This window comes from Rhipicephalus sanguineus, chromosome 4, assembly GCF_013339695.2.
Source record: "Rhipicephalus sanguineus isolate Rsan-2018 chromosome 4, BIME_Rsan_1.4, whole genome shotgun sequence".
Taxonomy (NCBI): Eukaryota; Metazoa; Arthropoda; class Arachnida; order Ixodida; family Ixodidae; genus Rhipicephalus; species Rhipicephalus sanguineus.
The window spans coordinates 78,139,141-78,155,669 of NC_051179.1; the positions used below are offsets into that span (position 1 = coordinate 78,139,141).

Genomic DNA, 16,529 nt, shown 5'->3' on the forward strand with positions numbered 1-16,529 from the left:
TAAGGAACAAGGTTATCCTCTTTTTTTGGCAGCGGATTTTTCCTGTGCTGTACAATCACCAAGCAGAAGAGAACTGGACCCATCGTCTTCATTATCGGAGCTACGAGACGCCTGCTTCGGTAGGAAGCTCCAAGAATGGTTCCGTGTATTACCTACGTAAACATATGCATCGCAATGATATGAGAATCTGTAAAACATAACGTTCCTCCGAGTGGACGGAGTAAGTGGGAACCTACGATGACTATACGCTTAGGCATCTCAACGCTGCAGTACCCATAAACATATGCAAGCTGAAACTAATGCTGTCACGCACAGGGTAGCAAATTTACTTGACATAACGAACGGTAACCTGGTGTACCTCGTATAGCTCGTTAATAAATGTAGGCGCAGTGGTCATAGCATACCCGTCTGTGCTGTGACAGCGGAGCAGCCGTACGCCCGGTTCCAGGCAGCGCCTCCTCTATTTTTTGAAAAATAAAGATAAAAAAAATAGAGGAGGCGTTCTTGCAGCGGATCGCTGCGTGCGTAGACCGCGCGCGTATACCAAAAACTACAGCAGTTGCCATCTCGCCATTTGCCACCTTAGTGGCGCGCCTGTCGCGGCTGCTACCTGTTGTTATACGGTGCTGTACTAGTGGTGGAATAAAAGCCATCTGCAGGAGAACATGTAAAGCCGACATGCAGAATTGCGCACATCAAGAAAAAGTTCTGGCCTTGCGAACAATTTGTTGCCAAACATGCATTTCGTATCCCATAGTCAACTCCAGAAGCAGATTCCCCGCCCTTCAGCTCTGCTGGTCACTCACCTTCACCGAGTTGAATGGTCTTGAGTTTTTTATTGTTATTATTCTTTTTGGTGAAGTGGAACATTAAGTATGGTTGAGCTTAGTCTTGAACAAATTATTTATTAGAATGTTTTACATGGGCGTAAGCGTGATGGCGGGGGTTAAATTTCAGTACCGGTAGTGTTCGTTGCTGAAAGCAAGCGTGAGTACAGAGCAGGGGTCCCCAACACGTGGCCCGCGGCCCGCACATGACTGTCTTCGCCGCACATTTTTTAAAATTTTCTCAATAAGTATGTTCGTGAGCTACACAGGCATGATTGGTCTAAAGCATTGTTTTCGTGAGGTGCCCCATGTGGTCACCATGTGTTGAAAGTTGAAACATAACCGTGAAACAAAAACAATATTGCAGAATCGGCGTTCTGATTTTAGGCATTTTGGAGATCGGTATATCGACATGTTGTTAGAATCCTGGCGCCAAATCTGCTTCAGAAATAGCCCGTACACGAGATATGGGAAAGACTTTTTTGAAATGGCAACGTTTCCTGACATTATGTAGTAACTTACTTGTGGTAATTATTCCGGCAAGAAAAAAAGATGTAGCTCGATGTATTATAATAGGAATACGAGAACAAAGATATTAGTGAACCGATAAACACGAACATTACATCAGGATTAAAATCCAATGTTATCTATAAGAAGGCTATAAGAATAGACAGATGGTTCACAGTTAACATCTTAGTTCAGTGTAATGCTGTAAGAGATAAGTAGAAAAGGGAGAACAGCAAATGTTACTGCATCTTTACTACGCCATATGAGAAGGGACACCATTTTCCTGCCTTTAACGAGAGTAACCACCTCTTTCATTCTGCAGGACTTGCATTCCGCTATTTTTCATCATAATGTGCCTTTACGCACTCGAGCCCCTTGTCGACGGTCCCAACACGAAGGCGTTCTTCCAAAACCTGCACGAGGAGGCGTCCTCTCACTGGTGGCACTTGGTTCTTCAGATCAGAAACTTTTATAGAATCACCGGGAAAGTAAGTGCACTCTTATGGGCAAATATGCTTACGAAATTGCTCTAGACGTTCAATGCAGTGTGCTTTGTCATAGCATAATAGTTTGGAGCCGTAGATGATTTTGCTCCACACTTTAACGAGCTACGAGACAGTTTGTTGTTTTAGGTGAACTTGATCTAACAAAACGCGATAACTAAACAATTTCGCCAATCTTTAAGATAATGAAGGTAAACTTTCTGACGATAACACATCTGTCACTTTCTTATATAAATTTCGAGTCCCGCATGCTACTTCTGTAAGCCTCCGTCAATTGGGCCCGTATCAAAATTTTATTGTAGAATTTTTGTAAGAGAAGATATCATCCTATCCGGATGTTTCACATATGATTATCGAAGTCAACCGGCCAATGAAAAAGAGCACTTACGAGAAAAAAGCTTTGTTAATTCGATCCCGGGTCCTTCCCCGTATTATGTGTCACCAATTAACCGCAACAAAAAAAAATGTTCATTTCAGGACCTTTCACCTCACATGCCCGGCTCGTCTTACATTGATGACTCATCTCGCAAAATGAGAATTTTCACTTTGTCTTTCTTGCTTCACCTTACTGTAATCACCCGTTCGTTGACTGTTCCGTTAATTATGTGGCTTAGGTGACTTTCTAGAATACAGTGAACACGCTACTACAAAAACAATAAGGTAGCACACATTACTTTGCGCTAATGCAGCGGAAATGAGCATTCATATTTTATTAGGGACCTTTGAAAGTAACATGGGTCAATGTCGCAAGACAGGCATCACTGTCTCTGATATATGCGCAATACGCTCCTTTGCAGTGGACTTCTGTAGTAGGCCTATATTAAGTTTGACGCGTTTACGTTAGTTGTGCTTAAAAAGGTCGGCTTGTTGGAAAAGCTTCAGGTTATGTTACACACACGTAAGGATTAAGAAAATTCATTCTTATATGGTCGATAATATTGCGTGTGATGCTTGGAACTTTACTTTGCACAACAATAAGCAATATATATATATATATATATATATATATATATATATATATATATATATATATATTTTATTCAATTCGATTTGCACTCACACTTCAATATTCGAATTCGCTGCGCACCCAAAATTTTGCTATTCGCACAGCTCTAATTATAACCTTTTAATTTATATGCAAGATATATATATATATATATATATATATATATATATAACATTAAATGTTTAACAAACACATGTCAACCGTTGGACAAATACACATTAAAATAAACTAATGCATTTGATATATCTCCCCAAAACACAAAAATACACAGTGGTTTTACGAAAAATTCTTATCTTTCAGGATGTCTTGCCGCACACGTGGTACCTGTCGGCAGATTTCCAGCTTTTCGTCATTTCTCTTCTCGTGCTGCTGATATTCAAACGGTGAGCAGATCATTCATTCTGTAACCACATATAATGATTAAAACTAAATATTCCTACAGAATGATTCACGGGATTGTGCATAGAAGGCGAAAACTATATATTGTAGCTGTTTCGTGACGATACGAATCAACAAAACAACCCAGAAGCATACTACTACGCGGGGTTCTTAAGACACGTTGAGAAAACACGCACTATTCTTTTAAGGGCGGGGCACTTTAGAGGCCCGGGCTGCCGTATGCTGTCGTATGCTGTCGTATGCTGTAATCGCTTGGCGTAACGCAGGCAAAACCACGCAGAGCATAGCCAACTGTTGAATATTAAGCGCACCCTTGCGCCAAGGAGAAGTATTCTTCCTCTTGCTCTTCGAGCTCCTTCATGATGATATTAAGTGCGGAGCATTTTAGGGGCCCGGGCTGTCGTGTGCTGTCGTCGCTTGGCGTAGCGCAGGCAAAACCACGTATAAAATTGAAAAAAAGTGGCGGCAACGCCTCAATGTGGCGCTCTAAATGTGGCGGCAACGTTGTGTCAACATTTGGTGCTACTAGGGCTAGGGGCCAGTACGCTGAGCCTGAAGCTTCTCACTCTCTTTTTAAATAAAGTGCTTTAGATTACATGTTGAAATGCGAATCTCTTTTCGAATAGTTGCTTTCGATTTGATACTGAGGGTCCATAAGTGGAGCATCCCTGATGATGTTGCTTGACAAGGATGCATAATTCACAGCCGCAAGACGATCATTCTGGGAGTATTCACCATATTATCTCTACTGGGCTGCATCGTTGGAACATGCGTCGTTGCGGGTCTTCAGCTGCCGCCATTTATGATCTTTCCAGGGCCGATTCCGGAGTGAGTATTTAAGACTGCCGCCATTTACAAAAGTTCGCAGTAAATTCACAGTGTGGGGTGCATTTGCAAAACGCTCCGACAGCACTAAAATGTTCATTTATCAAAGTACTACACACCAGGGCCCGTGCTCACCAAAACGCCTTAGGTTAAAGGTCTTAATAACAAATAAAGTGCGACCGATCCTGACGTCGGACATATCATTATCAAAGCGTCGTGGCCGTTGGCAAAGGACATTTGCAAAGGAAAAGATTTTCCAACCTCGACACCAGATACTTTTACTGCGGCGCCAACACTGAGGCCCAGCGTAAGCCCCGCCACGGTGGTCTAGTGGTTATGGCGCTCGACTGCTGACCCGAAGGTCGCGGGATCGAATCCCGGCCGCGGCGGCTGCATTTTCGATGGAGGCGAAAATGTCTGAGGCCCGTGTACCTAGCTTTAGGTGCACGTTAAAGAACCCCAGGTGGTCGAAATTTCCGGAGCCCTCCACTACGGCGTCTCTCATAATCATATCGTGGTTTTGGGACGTTAAACCCCAGATATTATTATTATTAGGCCCAGCGTACATAATCTTGAACTCAGTCAGCACCTGTCGGCAACGCCAGCGCAGGAACAGCTGGTTTGAATGCGTCACAACAGAAGGCGAGTGAACGCTGGCAGCACCTCCCCCCCCCTACCCCTCTTAGGAAAAGAAAAAAAGCCGGCCGCCCCCTACACGCGACGAAAATGCTAGTCTATAGACCGATCGTGATGCTCCCCAATCCTGATATCGCACAGGTCTTTAGCGAAGGCGACTGGTCAATGGTAATGATCACTTACGAAAAAGAAACTTTGCGGATTCGGCGCCTATAGTCTAGAAAGCACCGAGGCCTGCACATGTGGTCCTACACCAATCGTGAACTGCATCTTACCTGTATTACACCTTATGTAACCAGTTACCTTTCGAGCGAAGCTTCTATGGCTTATAGATTTCGGTGGCGGTGGCGGTATAGTCCGTGGAAAATCCGGCTCCGGCGAGTGTATATATATGCTACTGTACACCAACAGACCCTCGATGGTGCGCCAGTCACATTCGTATTGTTGCACCTTTTGCAATAAATGAAGCTTTCTCGATCGTGGACTTGTCGGCGATATATATGGAAATCTCATCTTTTATCGAGGTCACTTGACATTTCACGTTGCCACATTTCATCGCTGCATTTCATTGTTTCACGCATGTTCGTCGTTGTTGCGTGTAGCTATGAAGTGTGGCGTGGCTAAAAACGTGGGCGAAGTTCCCATTCCGGCATGGAGGAAGGAAAGAGTTAGGAGGAAGCATTGCGTAATGCGAAATAAATAAATAAATAAATAAATAAATAAATAAATAAATAAATAAATAAATAAATAAATAAATAAAGAAAGAAAGAAAGAAAGAAAGAAAGAAAGAAAGAAAGAAAGAAAGAAAGAAAGAAAGAAAGAAAGATTACAGCATATCCACGGGTGAATGATGAAGGGCTTGGGCGAAGCTCCTGAAGTAATCATGTGTACACCGTGAAATGTTCAGTGGTTTCGCCCAGCAGTAATGAAAGCAATACGCCGCTTTGATTATTTTTCCTCTTTCCGTTTTTCCTTCTGTTTTTATTTTTCTAATTTTGACATTTTTTTAGATTTATTTTTTTATTTTTATTTTTTATTTTCCTAATTTAATTTTTTATTTTTTATTTTTATTTTTTATTTCTTAGGTATGATTTATTATTATTATTATTATTCTATCTCTATGGGACAGCTCCATCTAGTATATCGTCACCCAACTGCAGTTTGCATGCATCTCTATGGGACAGCGCCATCTATTATACTGTTCGGGAGATACTGCCGTGGTTACGCCTGACATGGGACAAGGTTAGACTAAGAGGAGCTGCGCCCCTAAAAGAAAGAAAGAAAGAAGAAGAAGAAAGAAAGAAAGAAAGAAAGAAAGAAAGAAAGAAAGAAAGAAAGAAAGAAAGAAAGAAAGAAAGAAAGAAAGAAAGAAAGAAAGAAAAGTAGTAGGTCAGGCAAGCACGCGGGAAGCTTCGCTTGCCTCCATTTTCCTTATTGGGAAAAGCTGCTAATTTTTGTTCTTGCCCCTTGCTGTTTTTTTTTCTTTGAACCGCTGTAGCCTCATGCTGCGAACCCTCGACGAGTACTACATCCGGCCTTACTATCACGCCGTTTGTTACTTCGGCGGCTGCATGACGTGCCTCACCGTAGACGACTTCAGGGAGTCGAAGATATCCAAGGTAACGTTTTACGAATCCTTGCACCTTAAGCAACTATTCGCGCTAAAAGGGAACTCTGTGTTTAGACTGATGAAGTATTTTCTTTGGACGCAGTACGTGTATTAGTGAAAATATCATCATGAGCCTGACAACGCCCGCTGCAGGGCAAATGACTCTCCCATCTTTGCCCATTAACCCGGTCCTGTGCTTGCTGTGGCCACGTTATTCCCGCAAACTTGTTTCATCTCGTCTGCCCACCTAAGTTTCTGCCTACCCCTCACGCGCTTACCTTATCTTGGAATCCAGTCTGTTGCTTTTAATGACCAGCGGTTGCCATGCCTTCTCGCTGCATGCCAGCCCATACCCATTGTTTCTTGATTTCGATTAAGGCGTCCTTGACACGTGTTTGTTCCCTGACTCACTGTACTTCCTTCTATTCCCTTAAGGTAACATATATAATTTTCCTCTCCAAGGCTCGCTGCGTCGTCCGAAATTTAAGATGAACCCTTTTCGTAAGTAGGTTTCTGCCCCGTTGGTAAGCACCGGTAAGATGCAGCTGTTATGTAGATTGCTTTTGAGGGGTTCCATTCATGTTCTGAGAATGCCTGTCAAATGCGCTCCACTCCATTCCTATTCTTCTAGTTACTTCAGTCTCATTACACGCATCTGCAATCACTACCTGCCTTAAGGAGACGCAGTCCTTTACCACTTCCAGTGCCTAGCTCCCTATTCCAAAGCGTTGATCCCTTCCGTGACCTTTGTTTTCTGCGTTTAAATTTTGAGAGCAACCGTTCTGCTTTCCCTGCCCAGTTCAGTAACCATCATGTGGAATTCGTCCCCTGAGTATACTCAGAAAAGCAATTTCATCAGCGAATCGCAGGTTACTCCGGTACTCTCCACTAAAGAGAAGCCGGATCACTTAAAAAAAAAGATTTTGAGATGAGTAATCACAGTTTGATCCCTGCAGAACTCTAATACCGATGTGAGTTTCTCAAAAGTGAACGCAAATAGCATTTTTTGGCAAAAGATAGACGCTTTGCGAACGCGGTGATGTCATCTTCGGTGTGCCGCGCCATCAGCAAGAGCAGCACTGTGATTGCGTGGCCTCCGCGTTTGAAAAAGAGGAGTAATACAACATATCTGAAAGACTTCAAAACATAGAAATGCGTTAGCCTGACGAAGCAAAGGCCACCCGCTTCAGTGTTTCATCAGTGTCCGCGAAGCGGAGCTGGTTGAATGTTTTTCAACGTTCGTCACGTGAGCTTTCCCGTCTGACGTAATCCGCATAGCGCATTTCATGCGCGCCCGGACGCTCAGTTTCGATATCGCGTGGATTGGAGCCCTCAATTTTGAATATTAATATCTCAAACGACGTGTTTTTCGAGATTTTTAAATAATGGGTGTGCCGTATATTGTCACGTCCTACAGCTTTTCAATATAAACAACTGTCCTCAAGTTAATAATTAAAAAGTTAATGAGCGAGTTTTTGTCAATTGCTTATATCAGTGTAGCTTTAGATGCAGAAACGTTCTTGCGCCTCGGCGTAGAGTTCGTTAGCGAAGACGACAGAGGCCTGACAGTCATAGCATTTTTATAAAAAAAATCTGTATTGTCTAAAAAAGGCACCCTGTATATGTTTCGCGTTTCTTTCTCCAGAGGTTGCAGCAGGTTGGCTGGTGCGTGTCCGTGGCCTGCATGTTCTTCTGCGTATTCGTGAAGTTCGCCTGGTACACTAGCCTCAATCCTGTGCCAATGGGTGTGGCGCTCTTTGCGGCATTCTTCGACCGCATCCTCTGGACTCTCTTCTTAGCTTGGATCACGCTCGCATGCTGCAGTGGACGAGGCGGTAAGGCTCTTTCTGTCATATTACATGCGGCGTTGTAATAATATGCAACGCAAGTCGTCTCTATTTTCATTAGTTGTGGATGTATACCTGGGGGGGGGGGGTACAGGCCTTTCAACGCAAATGCAATCAACCCTCAGCCGGTTGTGCTGCGTCCAGCTGCTATGCACTGTTGTATTATGAATTCTCTCATCTTTGGCGAATCTGAATACAGTAGATGGCGCATGTAGCCCATGTGGATAGGTGCGCGAAAGAATTAGACACTGTGAAACTAAGTGAAAGTTTTTTAATGTGATTCAGTATTGTCACACCACGTTGTCTGGAGCACTTAAATAATAAAACGTCTGTACTTTTTCCCTTTTCTGTAATGCCCTGGACACACGTTCAGCACACATTTCAGTGACTCTCACTATCGCAGTCATCGGAGAAGTGCAAGGCCAAATGTTCGGATTTCGCTCGAAACAGCTTCATCCCGCGGTGGGGCCTAGTACGACAAACGCTTGCACACTTAGAATGTACACGAACGTCAAAGAGACCAACCATGGTCGATATTGTAACTAACTTCTCACTAAGTAGGGTGGGGGTTTGGGCTAGTTGGTGTCGGTGATCTATAACTGCGTTTTTGCACCCAATAAATTTACACGAGGACACGGAAAGACAAAACGTACTCAAGCTCTTGAACGTGTTTCGTCTTTCTATGCCCCTGTGCATTCTTATTTCGTGCCACAATGAAGTTTTGGTTCTCACTAAGGCCTTTATCATAGATTCCATCAATCCACCTGAGAAACTAAGCTCCGCAACTTGATATCGTTTGATATCCCCTTGTACATTCTTAGAAAAAAGTGTGTCTTACTCTTTTCTGTGAGTCCTATCTTGTTATGTATGACACCTTCAAATGACACGTTAACTATCTTTTGGGTCCCACGACCTTTCGACGAGAGTATATCGTAATCTCCTAAGAGAGTTAACTCGTCTCTTTAAAGTGAGTCATTTAAGTGGCAAGTCAGGTCTCATCAAAAAGAGCTAAAATGGCTCTTTTTTTGGTAGAGTGTAGTTGGGAGCGCGCGACCGAGATCCAAACAGATTTAGATCGGGTGGCCTTCCGTAAGGAATGGAAGAAGCTTAACATTCGACGGAGACTTGCGTTCTCTTCAGGCAATGACAAGAGAGGCCTTCGCATCAGCGCACACTGTGTCAAACAGCCAGAGTCATAGAAACCAGTCGAATGTATGCTGTTTATTTCCCTTGCCCGGCATAAATATTTTTCAAGAACACGTTGCTGGGCTAGTCCGTTGATTTTACACAGCAGACCATAAATATAATATAAGATATAACGAGGGAAGGGGTCAAGGACTGCGCTACACTTGACCCTTCGTGCTAAATGGCCATAATTTCTTATTATGATCTACTGTGTAAATATTATTCTTGGTGTGTATGTGAAATAAATGCGAAGCAGTTCCTGTGGTCCCAGGTCAGCTATAAATAAACGAACTCGCTTTTTAAAAGCCCATATGGCCAATTTCGCTGATGTTCGTCTCTGCAGGGGTTCTAACCAAACTGCTGTCCTGGAACGCTTACGTGCCTCTGAGCAAGCTCTCCTTCGGCGTCTATCTCATTCACGTGCCATTCCTGCACCTATGGTTTCATTCGTCCAGAGAACGAAGGTTCTGGTCGGTGTTCAATCAGGTAAGTAGTGTCTTTTGCACTGAGATTCTTAGTAGTTGAGTGAACAAGTGAAGTTTCGAGGAGGTGATGCACTCTTGTTTGAACCTTAGCTCCCGCATAGGGCTTTAATTTTTTATTACCCACGGTCCATGACTTACATGCTTTGCATTCCTGAAGCCACAACTCTAGCTGTGCGGCTGGATTGCGCCACTGCTGAGGACGTGGTAGTTAGGTAGATCCCCTTTGGAGCAGGTACACAGAGGATAAGCGCCCATTAAAAAATAACTGGTGGGTGATATTCATCTGGAGCACACCTTACAGTGTGCCTCATTATCAGACAATTTTTTAACACACACACACACACACACACACACACACACACACACACACACACACACACACACACACACACACACACACACACACACACACACACACACACACACACACACACACACACACACACACACACACACACACACACACACACACACACACACACACACACACACACACACACACACACACACACACACACACACACACACACACACAAATTTAGAATTCAAACGTCTGTGTCTCACTGTGAATCTCTTGTCCTCTTAGGATTGCCTACTGCAAACCTTCTAGGCACGCTCAGAAGAGAACTCGACCAGCTCGGTTTCCAATGGCCATTGCTCCAGTTGCCTATTAACTATAACATGGACACTCTGCGCTGAAGAGCTGGTGCTGTAATCATGCATAGGGACAGTTTAAACAGTCTCTTGTACCATGAGGAGAAGAATAAGGGCGCTCACTTCTCATTAAAAAAGTCACAGTTTCACCGCAAGAACGAAGCAATGAATGCGATAGCAACAAATTGTAATGTTATACGAAGTGAGGCTGGCAGCTTAGCCTTTTGGATCCGATCTCGCGTAACTCTACAAAACGCTGGTGTAAGAACACGGCCGCTCCCCATCGCGTCTTTTCATGCTCGAGCAAGACGGGCGGAGCGTTTCCTCTCTGCCTCGACGTCAGGCCTCCCGAGCGAGCTGATGTCGCATGAGCCCTCCGAGTGACGGAGATGGGCCGGCTCGTCTGATCTCTGCTTCAGTCGCTTTCGTCGCCCCCGCTCGCGCCGTTTAGAACATACGACGGGGGGGGGGGGGAGGTAGTTCTACCCATCGTATGTTCTACTCCGTGGTAGAACATAGGATCCGCGGGGTTATGTTATCAATTTGGACTTTATACGGGACATGACGGCGACGGCAAAAACCCGTTGAAAGTGTCCATATAATTCCTATCGCAATAAAAATAGATATAATAGTGTTATCAGCTTCGTAAATAATGCACGTAAAAATACTGTTCAATTGGATGAGCTGTAAAAAAAGAGGCCATTGAGCATGTTGTGACAACGGAATAAGCAGCGTCAATACAAACTCGATCAGCTAGGTGACAATGCTGTATTTTTTCTCAAACTTAATGTAAAAAAATGCTGAAATGGCTATAAAGAAACAGGCGTACCAGCTCTGCTGCAATAACCGTGCCCAAGGAAAAGAAAATAGCTCCCAAGGCTTTATAAGCAGTATAAGCGCCCTTTAGACTAAGACCATAAAGTAATTTTGCTGTGCAGCTACGAGAAATTTCATATCAAGCCTTTTAGAATAGCTCTTCAGGATTTCCTTAATAAAATAACTAAGCATGTGGTTCTTTCCCTTGTGTTTCAGGTCACGCTGCTGTTCGCTCTGCTCGTCTGGAGCTTCTTACTCTCCTATTTAGCGTTCCTCGTTTGCGAGGCACCGACTGCTGCCCTCGACAAGCTGGTGTTTACAAGGCTAATAGGCGGTCGAGGAAACAAACAAGCAACAGGCAACTCGGGCCAGACACAGCCTAAAAACAGTCGAATCGATGGAAGTGACTTGAAGAAACATGACAATGCAGAAATCATCGCGGTCTCTCGCTGCTAAGCCTACACCAGACACGAAACCTGATTTCGGTTTCTCTTGTTACTTAAGGAGCCGCTATTGTGCAGCGTGGGTTATCTCCGAAGCACAAGCAGACAATTGTTTTAGACGCCAACAAGTTGAAGCGGTGAACACGTTTTCATCGTCGTGTACGGTCACATTCGGTTCCAAAACGAGTGTGGGACTAGTTAGTGTTAGTGGCTTTCTGAATTTGATGTGTCTGTACCTTCAGTCGCTCCTTGTGTACTTTGAAGGATCGGTTTTTGTACAGAAGGACGGGATATGTATAGGTTCGTGCCTGGCGCCGGTCATGTCGAGCCTGTTCATGGCAAAGAGAGACCAGAAGCTGGAGTCTAATCTGAGCGGGTACAATGTGGTTGCATATTTCCGCTACGTTGACGATTTTTTACTGTGTTTTCCTTTTACAACGAGCACCTCTGTAAACGTCGAAAAAATCATCTCAGTATTTAAGCTGTCATTTCCAGGTTTAGGATTCACTTACGAGCTACCAACTAATGGAGAAATAAAATTTCTAGATGTGATGATTTTTTTAGGACGAACGGCACACTTGCTGGGAATATGCGGTAAGGGGTGATAAAGGCATTTTTAACTTTGAATCCGGACATTCGAAATTGATAAAAAGGAGCGTTTCGTACGCCTGCATGCTCAAAAGTTGCCAAAAATCGTGCGCACATGCCGTAGTCAGAAGCCTGATGAAGCAAGTGTACAGATAAGAAAAAGCAATTACCCGGATGCGCTGATAGCATCCTTGGCTGTGAAGCTATTAAAGGGACTCAGGACTAGTGATAAAATAGAAGAATCGCAAGAAAAATCAAAAGAATGGCCTATTGCGTTACCATACATTCACAACGTTTCCCAGGGGCTAAAGAAAATCGCGAATAGGTTCGGCATACTCATGGTTTTCAAGGCACCTAACACGTTAATCTCACATGTCATAAGGTCAACAACAACCAACAGCGATATAGCAAATTTTGCAGTGTTAGCCATTCGGACAAGTTCATTGAATGCGAAAAAGAAGTTGTTTATTGTGTACCCTTTCTTGCGGAAGGAAATATATTGGACAAACCGGAAGGTGCATCAACACACGACTGCGCGAGCATAACTATAACTGCAAGCAGATCACTCACCCCGCAAACATGGCTACTCATTGCAACAGGTGTCAATGTCATCCAAAATTTGATAAGACCACCATTGTTTCACGATGTAATAACTCAAAAGGGAAATCATCGAAGCCTTCGCAATGCATTGCGCCGGCGGTGATACCTGTGTTAGCGCTCATTCACTATCACTAACAGAAGCGGAAGTGTCCTTCCTTCAGGGCAAGGAAGCAGATAGACCTCGATACACGTGGGCGCCGGATTGAGGATAGCTCCTCTTTTGGTGTGTTTCCTGCGCATGTATGAGTGTTTATTTTTTTTTTTGTTCTGCTCTCTCCGTTCCCTTTCTTTGTGTGTATATATTGTAGCGGGGTTGCAGCTATGACTGTGGGGAAGTGTGCGAAGAAGAGGCAGACGACGTGTCGGTGTTCTGAGAATACACAACCGCCATCTTGACTGCTGGTTGTAAATAAGTTAAATATATTCGCAACATTTTGGTGGTGGTGCTGGGTACTACGCAAGACGGAACTCCGCAGCGGACGTGTCCTCGACAGCCTCAATATGTCAACAGAAAGCAACTCTGCTGCTGCCGCTTCGACCGCGACTCCGGTACAACAGGTACAGCCGGTACAGCCGGTCGTATTGACTCAACCGCGCGATCCCGGTAACTTCTGCGGCACCGACCACGTTGACGTCGATGACTGGATTGCGAAGTACTAGCGGTTTGCAGCGGTCTACAGGTGGGACCCTACAATGATGCTCGCCAATGTTGACTTCTATCTCTGCGGAACAGCAGGCGCGTGGTTTCAGGCTCATGAAGCTGACTTAACAAGTTGGGATGCCTGTAAACAGAAGCTTCGCGACCTATTTGGTAGAGCCGTCGGACGCCAGCGGGCCGCTTCTAAAGAACTCTCCTGTCGGGCACAAACTTCCACCGAATCATACGTCTCCTACATCCTTGACGTCCTGGCCCTTTGCCGTCGTGTCGACACCAACATGTCAGAGAGTGACAAAGTAAGCCATTTGCTCAAGGGAATTGCGGATGACGCTTTTAATTTACTTGTGTCTAAAGACTGCTCAACCGTGGACGACATCATCAAAGAGTGCCGCCGGTTCGAAGAGCTGAAGAGTCGCCGCATTGCCCAGCATTTCATGCGACTTCCGAACACGGCCGCTACATCATCCTGCGAGGACCTTCAGCCGCCATGCGGTCAACCGCCTACCAACGAGAGCGTAGTTCGCATCGTGCGCCGAGAAATCGAGGCGGCGTCGCCACCATCTTTCCTGACGCGGCCATCTGATGATCCTCGACCAACGATCTCGTTGATCCAGCAGGTTGTGAGGGAGGAGCTTGCAAATGTCGGACTGCAGCCGGTATGTTCGTTGACGGAACCTCGTGTCAGTTCTATAACGCCTCCTCGTGCACCGGAAATGTTGCGCCGCTATCGTGACCCTGCCCAGTGGAGAACGCAGGACGACAAGCCGATCTGCTTTCGTTGCCACGGTGTAGGACATATTTCCCGCTACTGTCGTTCTCGCACCTTTCCATCTCGCTCGTTTGCTGGCTATCGACGTGACGACAACCACCGGCCCCTGCAGTTTCCCGCTCGTGACGGTGGACCATACGATGAGGCTCCTACGACATCGGTCCGACGCTCCAGCCGTTCGCCGTCCCCACACGATCGTCGCTCCCGGTCACCTCAGCCCCGTCGCCATTCGTCGCCTCGCCCTACTGGACGCCCATACTCGGAAAACTGAGCAATGCAGCTCCCGGAGGTGATGCTGCATTCGACCCCCGACCTGAAAACCCTCTGCTGACCCTCACTACGGACCAGAACCTGCTTGCTGTGGAAGTGGATGGCCTGCCTGTTACTGCCCTCATTGATACCGGCGCACATATTTCTATTATGAGCTCTGATCTCCGTGCACGATTAAATAAGGTCCTTACGCCGCCCGAGTCCCTATTTGTACGTGTCGCTAGTGGGGGAACTCCGGCTGTACTCGGAATGTGCACGGCACGTGTGAGGTTCTCCGACCGCCAGACGTCCGTTCTGTTTCATGTTCTCGCTCATTGTCCTCATGATGTCATCCTCGGACTCGATTTCTTGTCTGACCACTCTGCTGTCATTGACTGCTCGGCCGGTGTTGTACAACTTGACTTGCCTGCGTCCGCCGACGTGTCGGAGGTGGTTCAGACGAAACTTTCGTGTGCTGAGGCTGTTCGTCTGCCACCACAAGCCCTAACTTGCGTCGCTGTTGAACCATATCCCAGTGTACCGGATGGGGATTATGTGGTCTCTCCCTCTCCCAGTGTTCTACTGGCCCGCAACGTCTCCTCTCCGTACACAGTTGTAACTATTACAGCGAACAAGACGTGCCTTCCCCTTCTGAACTTCGGATTGAGCCCTCAAGTCCTACCACAAGGCATTGCTCTCGCTACTCTGTCACCGTCGTACGAGTGCCAGATCTCATCGGTGTCACCCGAACTGCCCGCTGTCGTCTCTCCAAACCCGCATAAAGTCGACGCAGTCACCTCTTCTACACTGCACAAGAACATAACCAAGATGATTGCCTTAGACCTTTTGCCCTCTCAAGTTAAAGACCTCAGTGATCTCCTTATGACCTACTCTGACATATTTGACTTTGACGGTAGGCCCTTAGGTCAAACCTCGCAAGTCAAGCACCGCATAGATACCGGTGATGCAGCTCCAATTCACAGGCGTCCTTACCGAGTTTCACCATCAGAGCGCCAAGTTATTCAACAGGAGGTCGACAAGATGCTCACAAAAGGCATTATTGAGCCTTCTTCGAGTCCGTGGGCTTCCCCTGTAGTCTTAGTTAAAGAGAAAGACAACACCTGGCGTTTCTGCGTGGATTATCGGCATTTAAACAAGATCACCAAAAAGGATGTCTACCCGCTTCCTCGTATCGATGACGCCTTGGACTGCCTTCATGGTGCTACCTATTTTTCTTCGATAGACCTACGCTCTGGTTACTGGCAAATCGCCGTAGACGACCTCGACCGTGAGAAGACCGCCTTTGTAACGCCTGACGGTCTCTACCAATTGAGAGTCATGCCGTTCGGTTTGTGCAATGCGCCGGCCACGTTCGAGCGGATGATGGACACGCTTTTGCGCAGCTTTAAATGGTCTATCTGCCTTTGTTACCTGGACGACGTCATTGTATTTGCTCCCACCTTTGAGTCTCACCTCGACCGACTTTCGTCTATTCTTTCCGTGTTTCGTGCGGCTGGGCTACAACTTAATTCATCGAAGTGCCACTTTGGCCATCGCCAAGTTGCTATTCTAGGGCATCTCGTCGACTCATCTGGCATCCGACCCGATCCCGACAAAGTTCGCGCTGTCCTCGATTTTCCCGTACCAACTTGTGCCAAAGACGTTCGAAGTTTTGTGGGCCTATGCTCATATTTCCGACGATTCGTCAGAAACTTCGCAGATATTGCGCGCCCCCTCACTGACCTTCTCAAGAAGGATGTGCTATTTTGGTGGGGTCCTGACCAAGCCAGTGCTTTTTCCCGCCTCATTACGCTGCTCACCACACCGCCGATCCTCGCCCACTTCGACGCGTCCGCTCCAACCGAGGTCCGCACCGACGCTAGTGGTTACGGCATTGGCGCTGTGTTAGCCCAGCGTCAATCC

At 45.9% G+C, this 16,529-nt stretch overlaps 1 protein-coding gene across 1 annotated transcript in view; it reads left to right on the forward strand.

The window, feature by feature from the left end:
* The first annotated feature begins 1,684 nt into the window (after window positions 1-1,684).
* The window catches only part of LOC119391312 (nose resistant to fluoxetine protein 6), a 112,278-nt gene continuing 97,433 nt past the window's right edge, over window positions 1,685-16,529 (forward strand). The window contains exons 1-4 of the mRNA XM_049415238.1: window positions 1,685-1,822; window positions 3,144-3,226; window positions 6,202-6,322; window positions 7,958-8,147. Of these exons, the coding sequence (XP_049271195.1) occupies window positions 1,685-1,822; window positions 3,144-3,226; window positions 6,202-6,322; window positions 7,958-8,147 (532 nt within the window). The remainder of the gene's footprint in view (window positions 1,823-3,143; window positions 3,227-6,201; window positions 6,323-7,957; window positions 8,148-16,529) is intronic.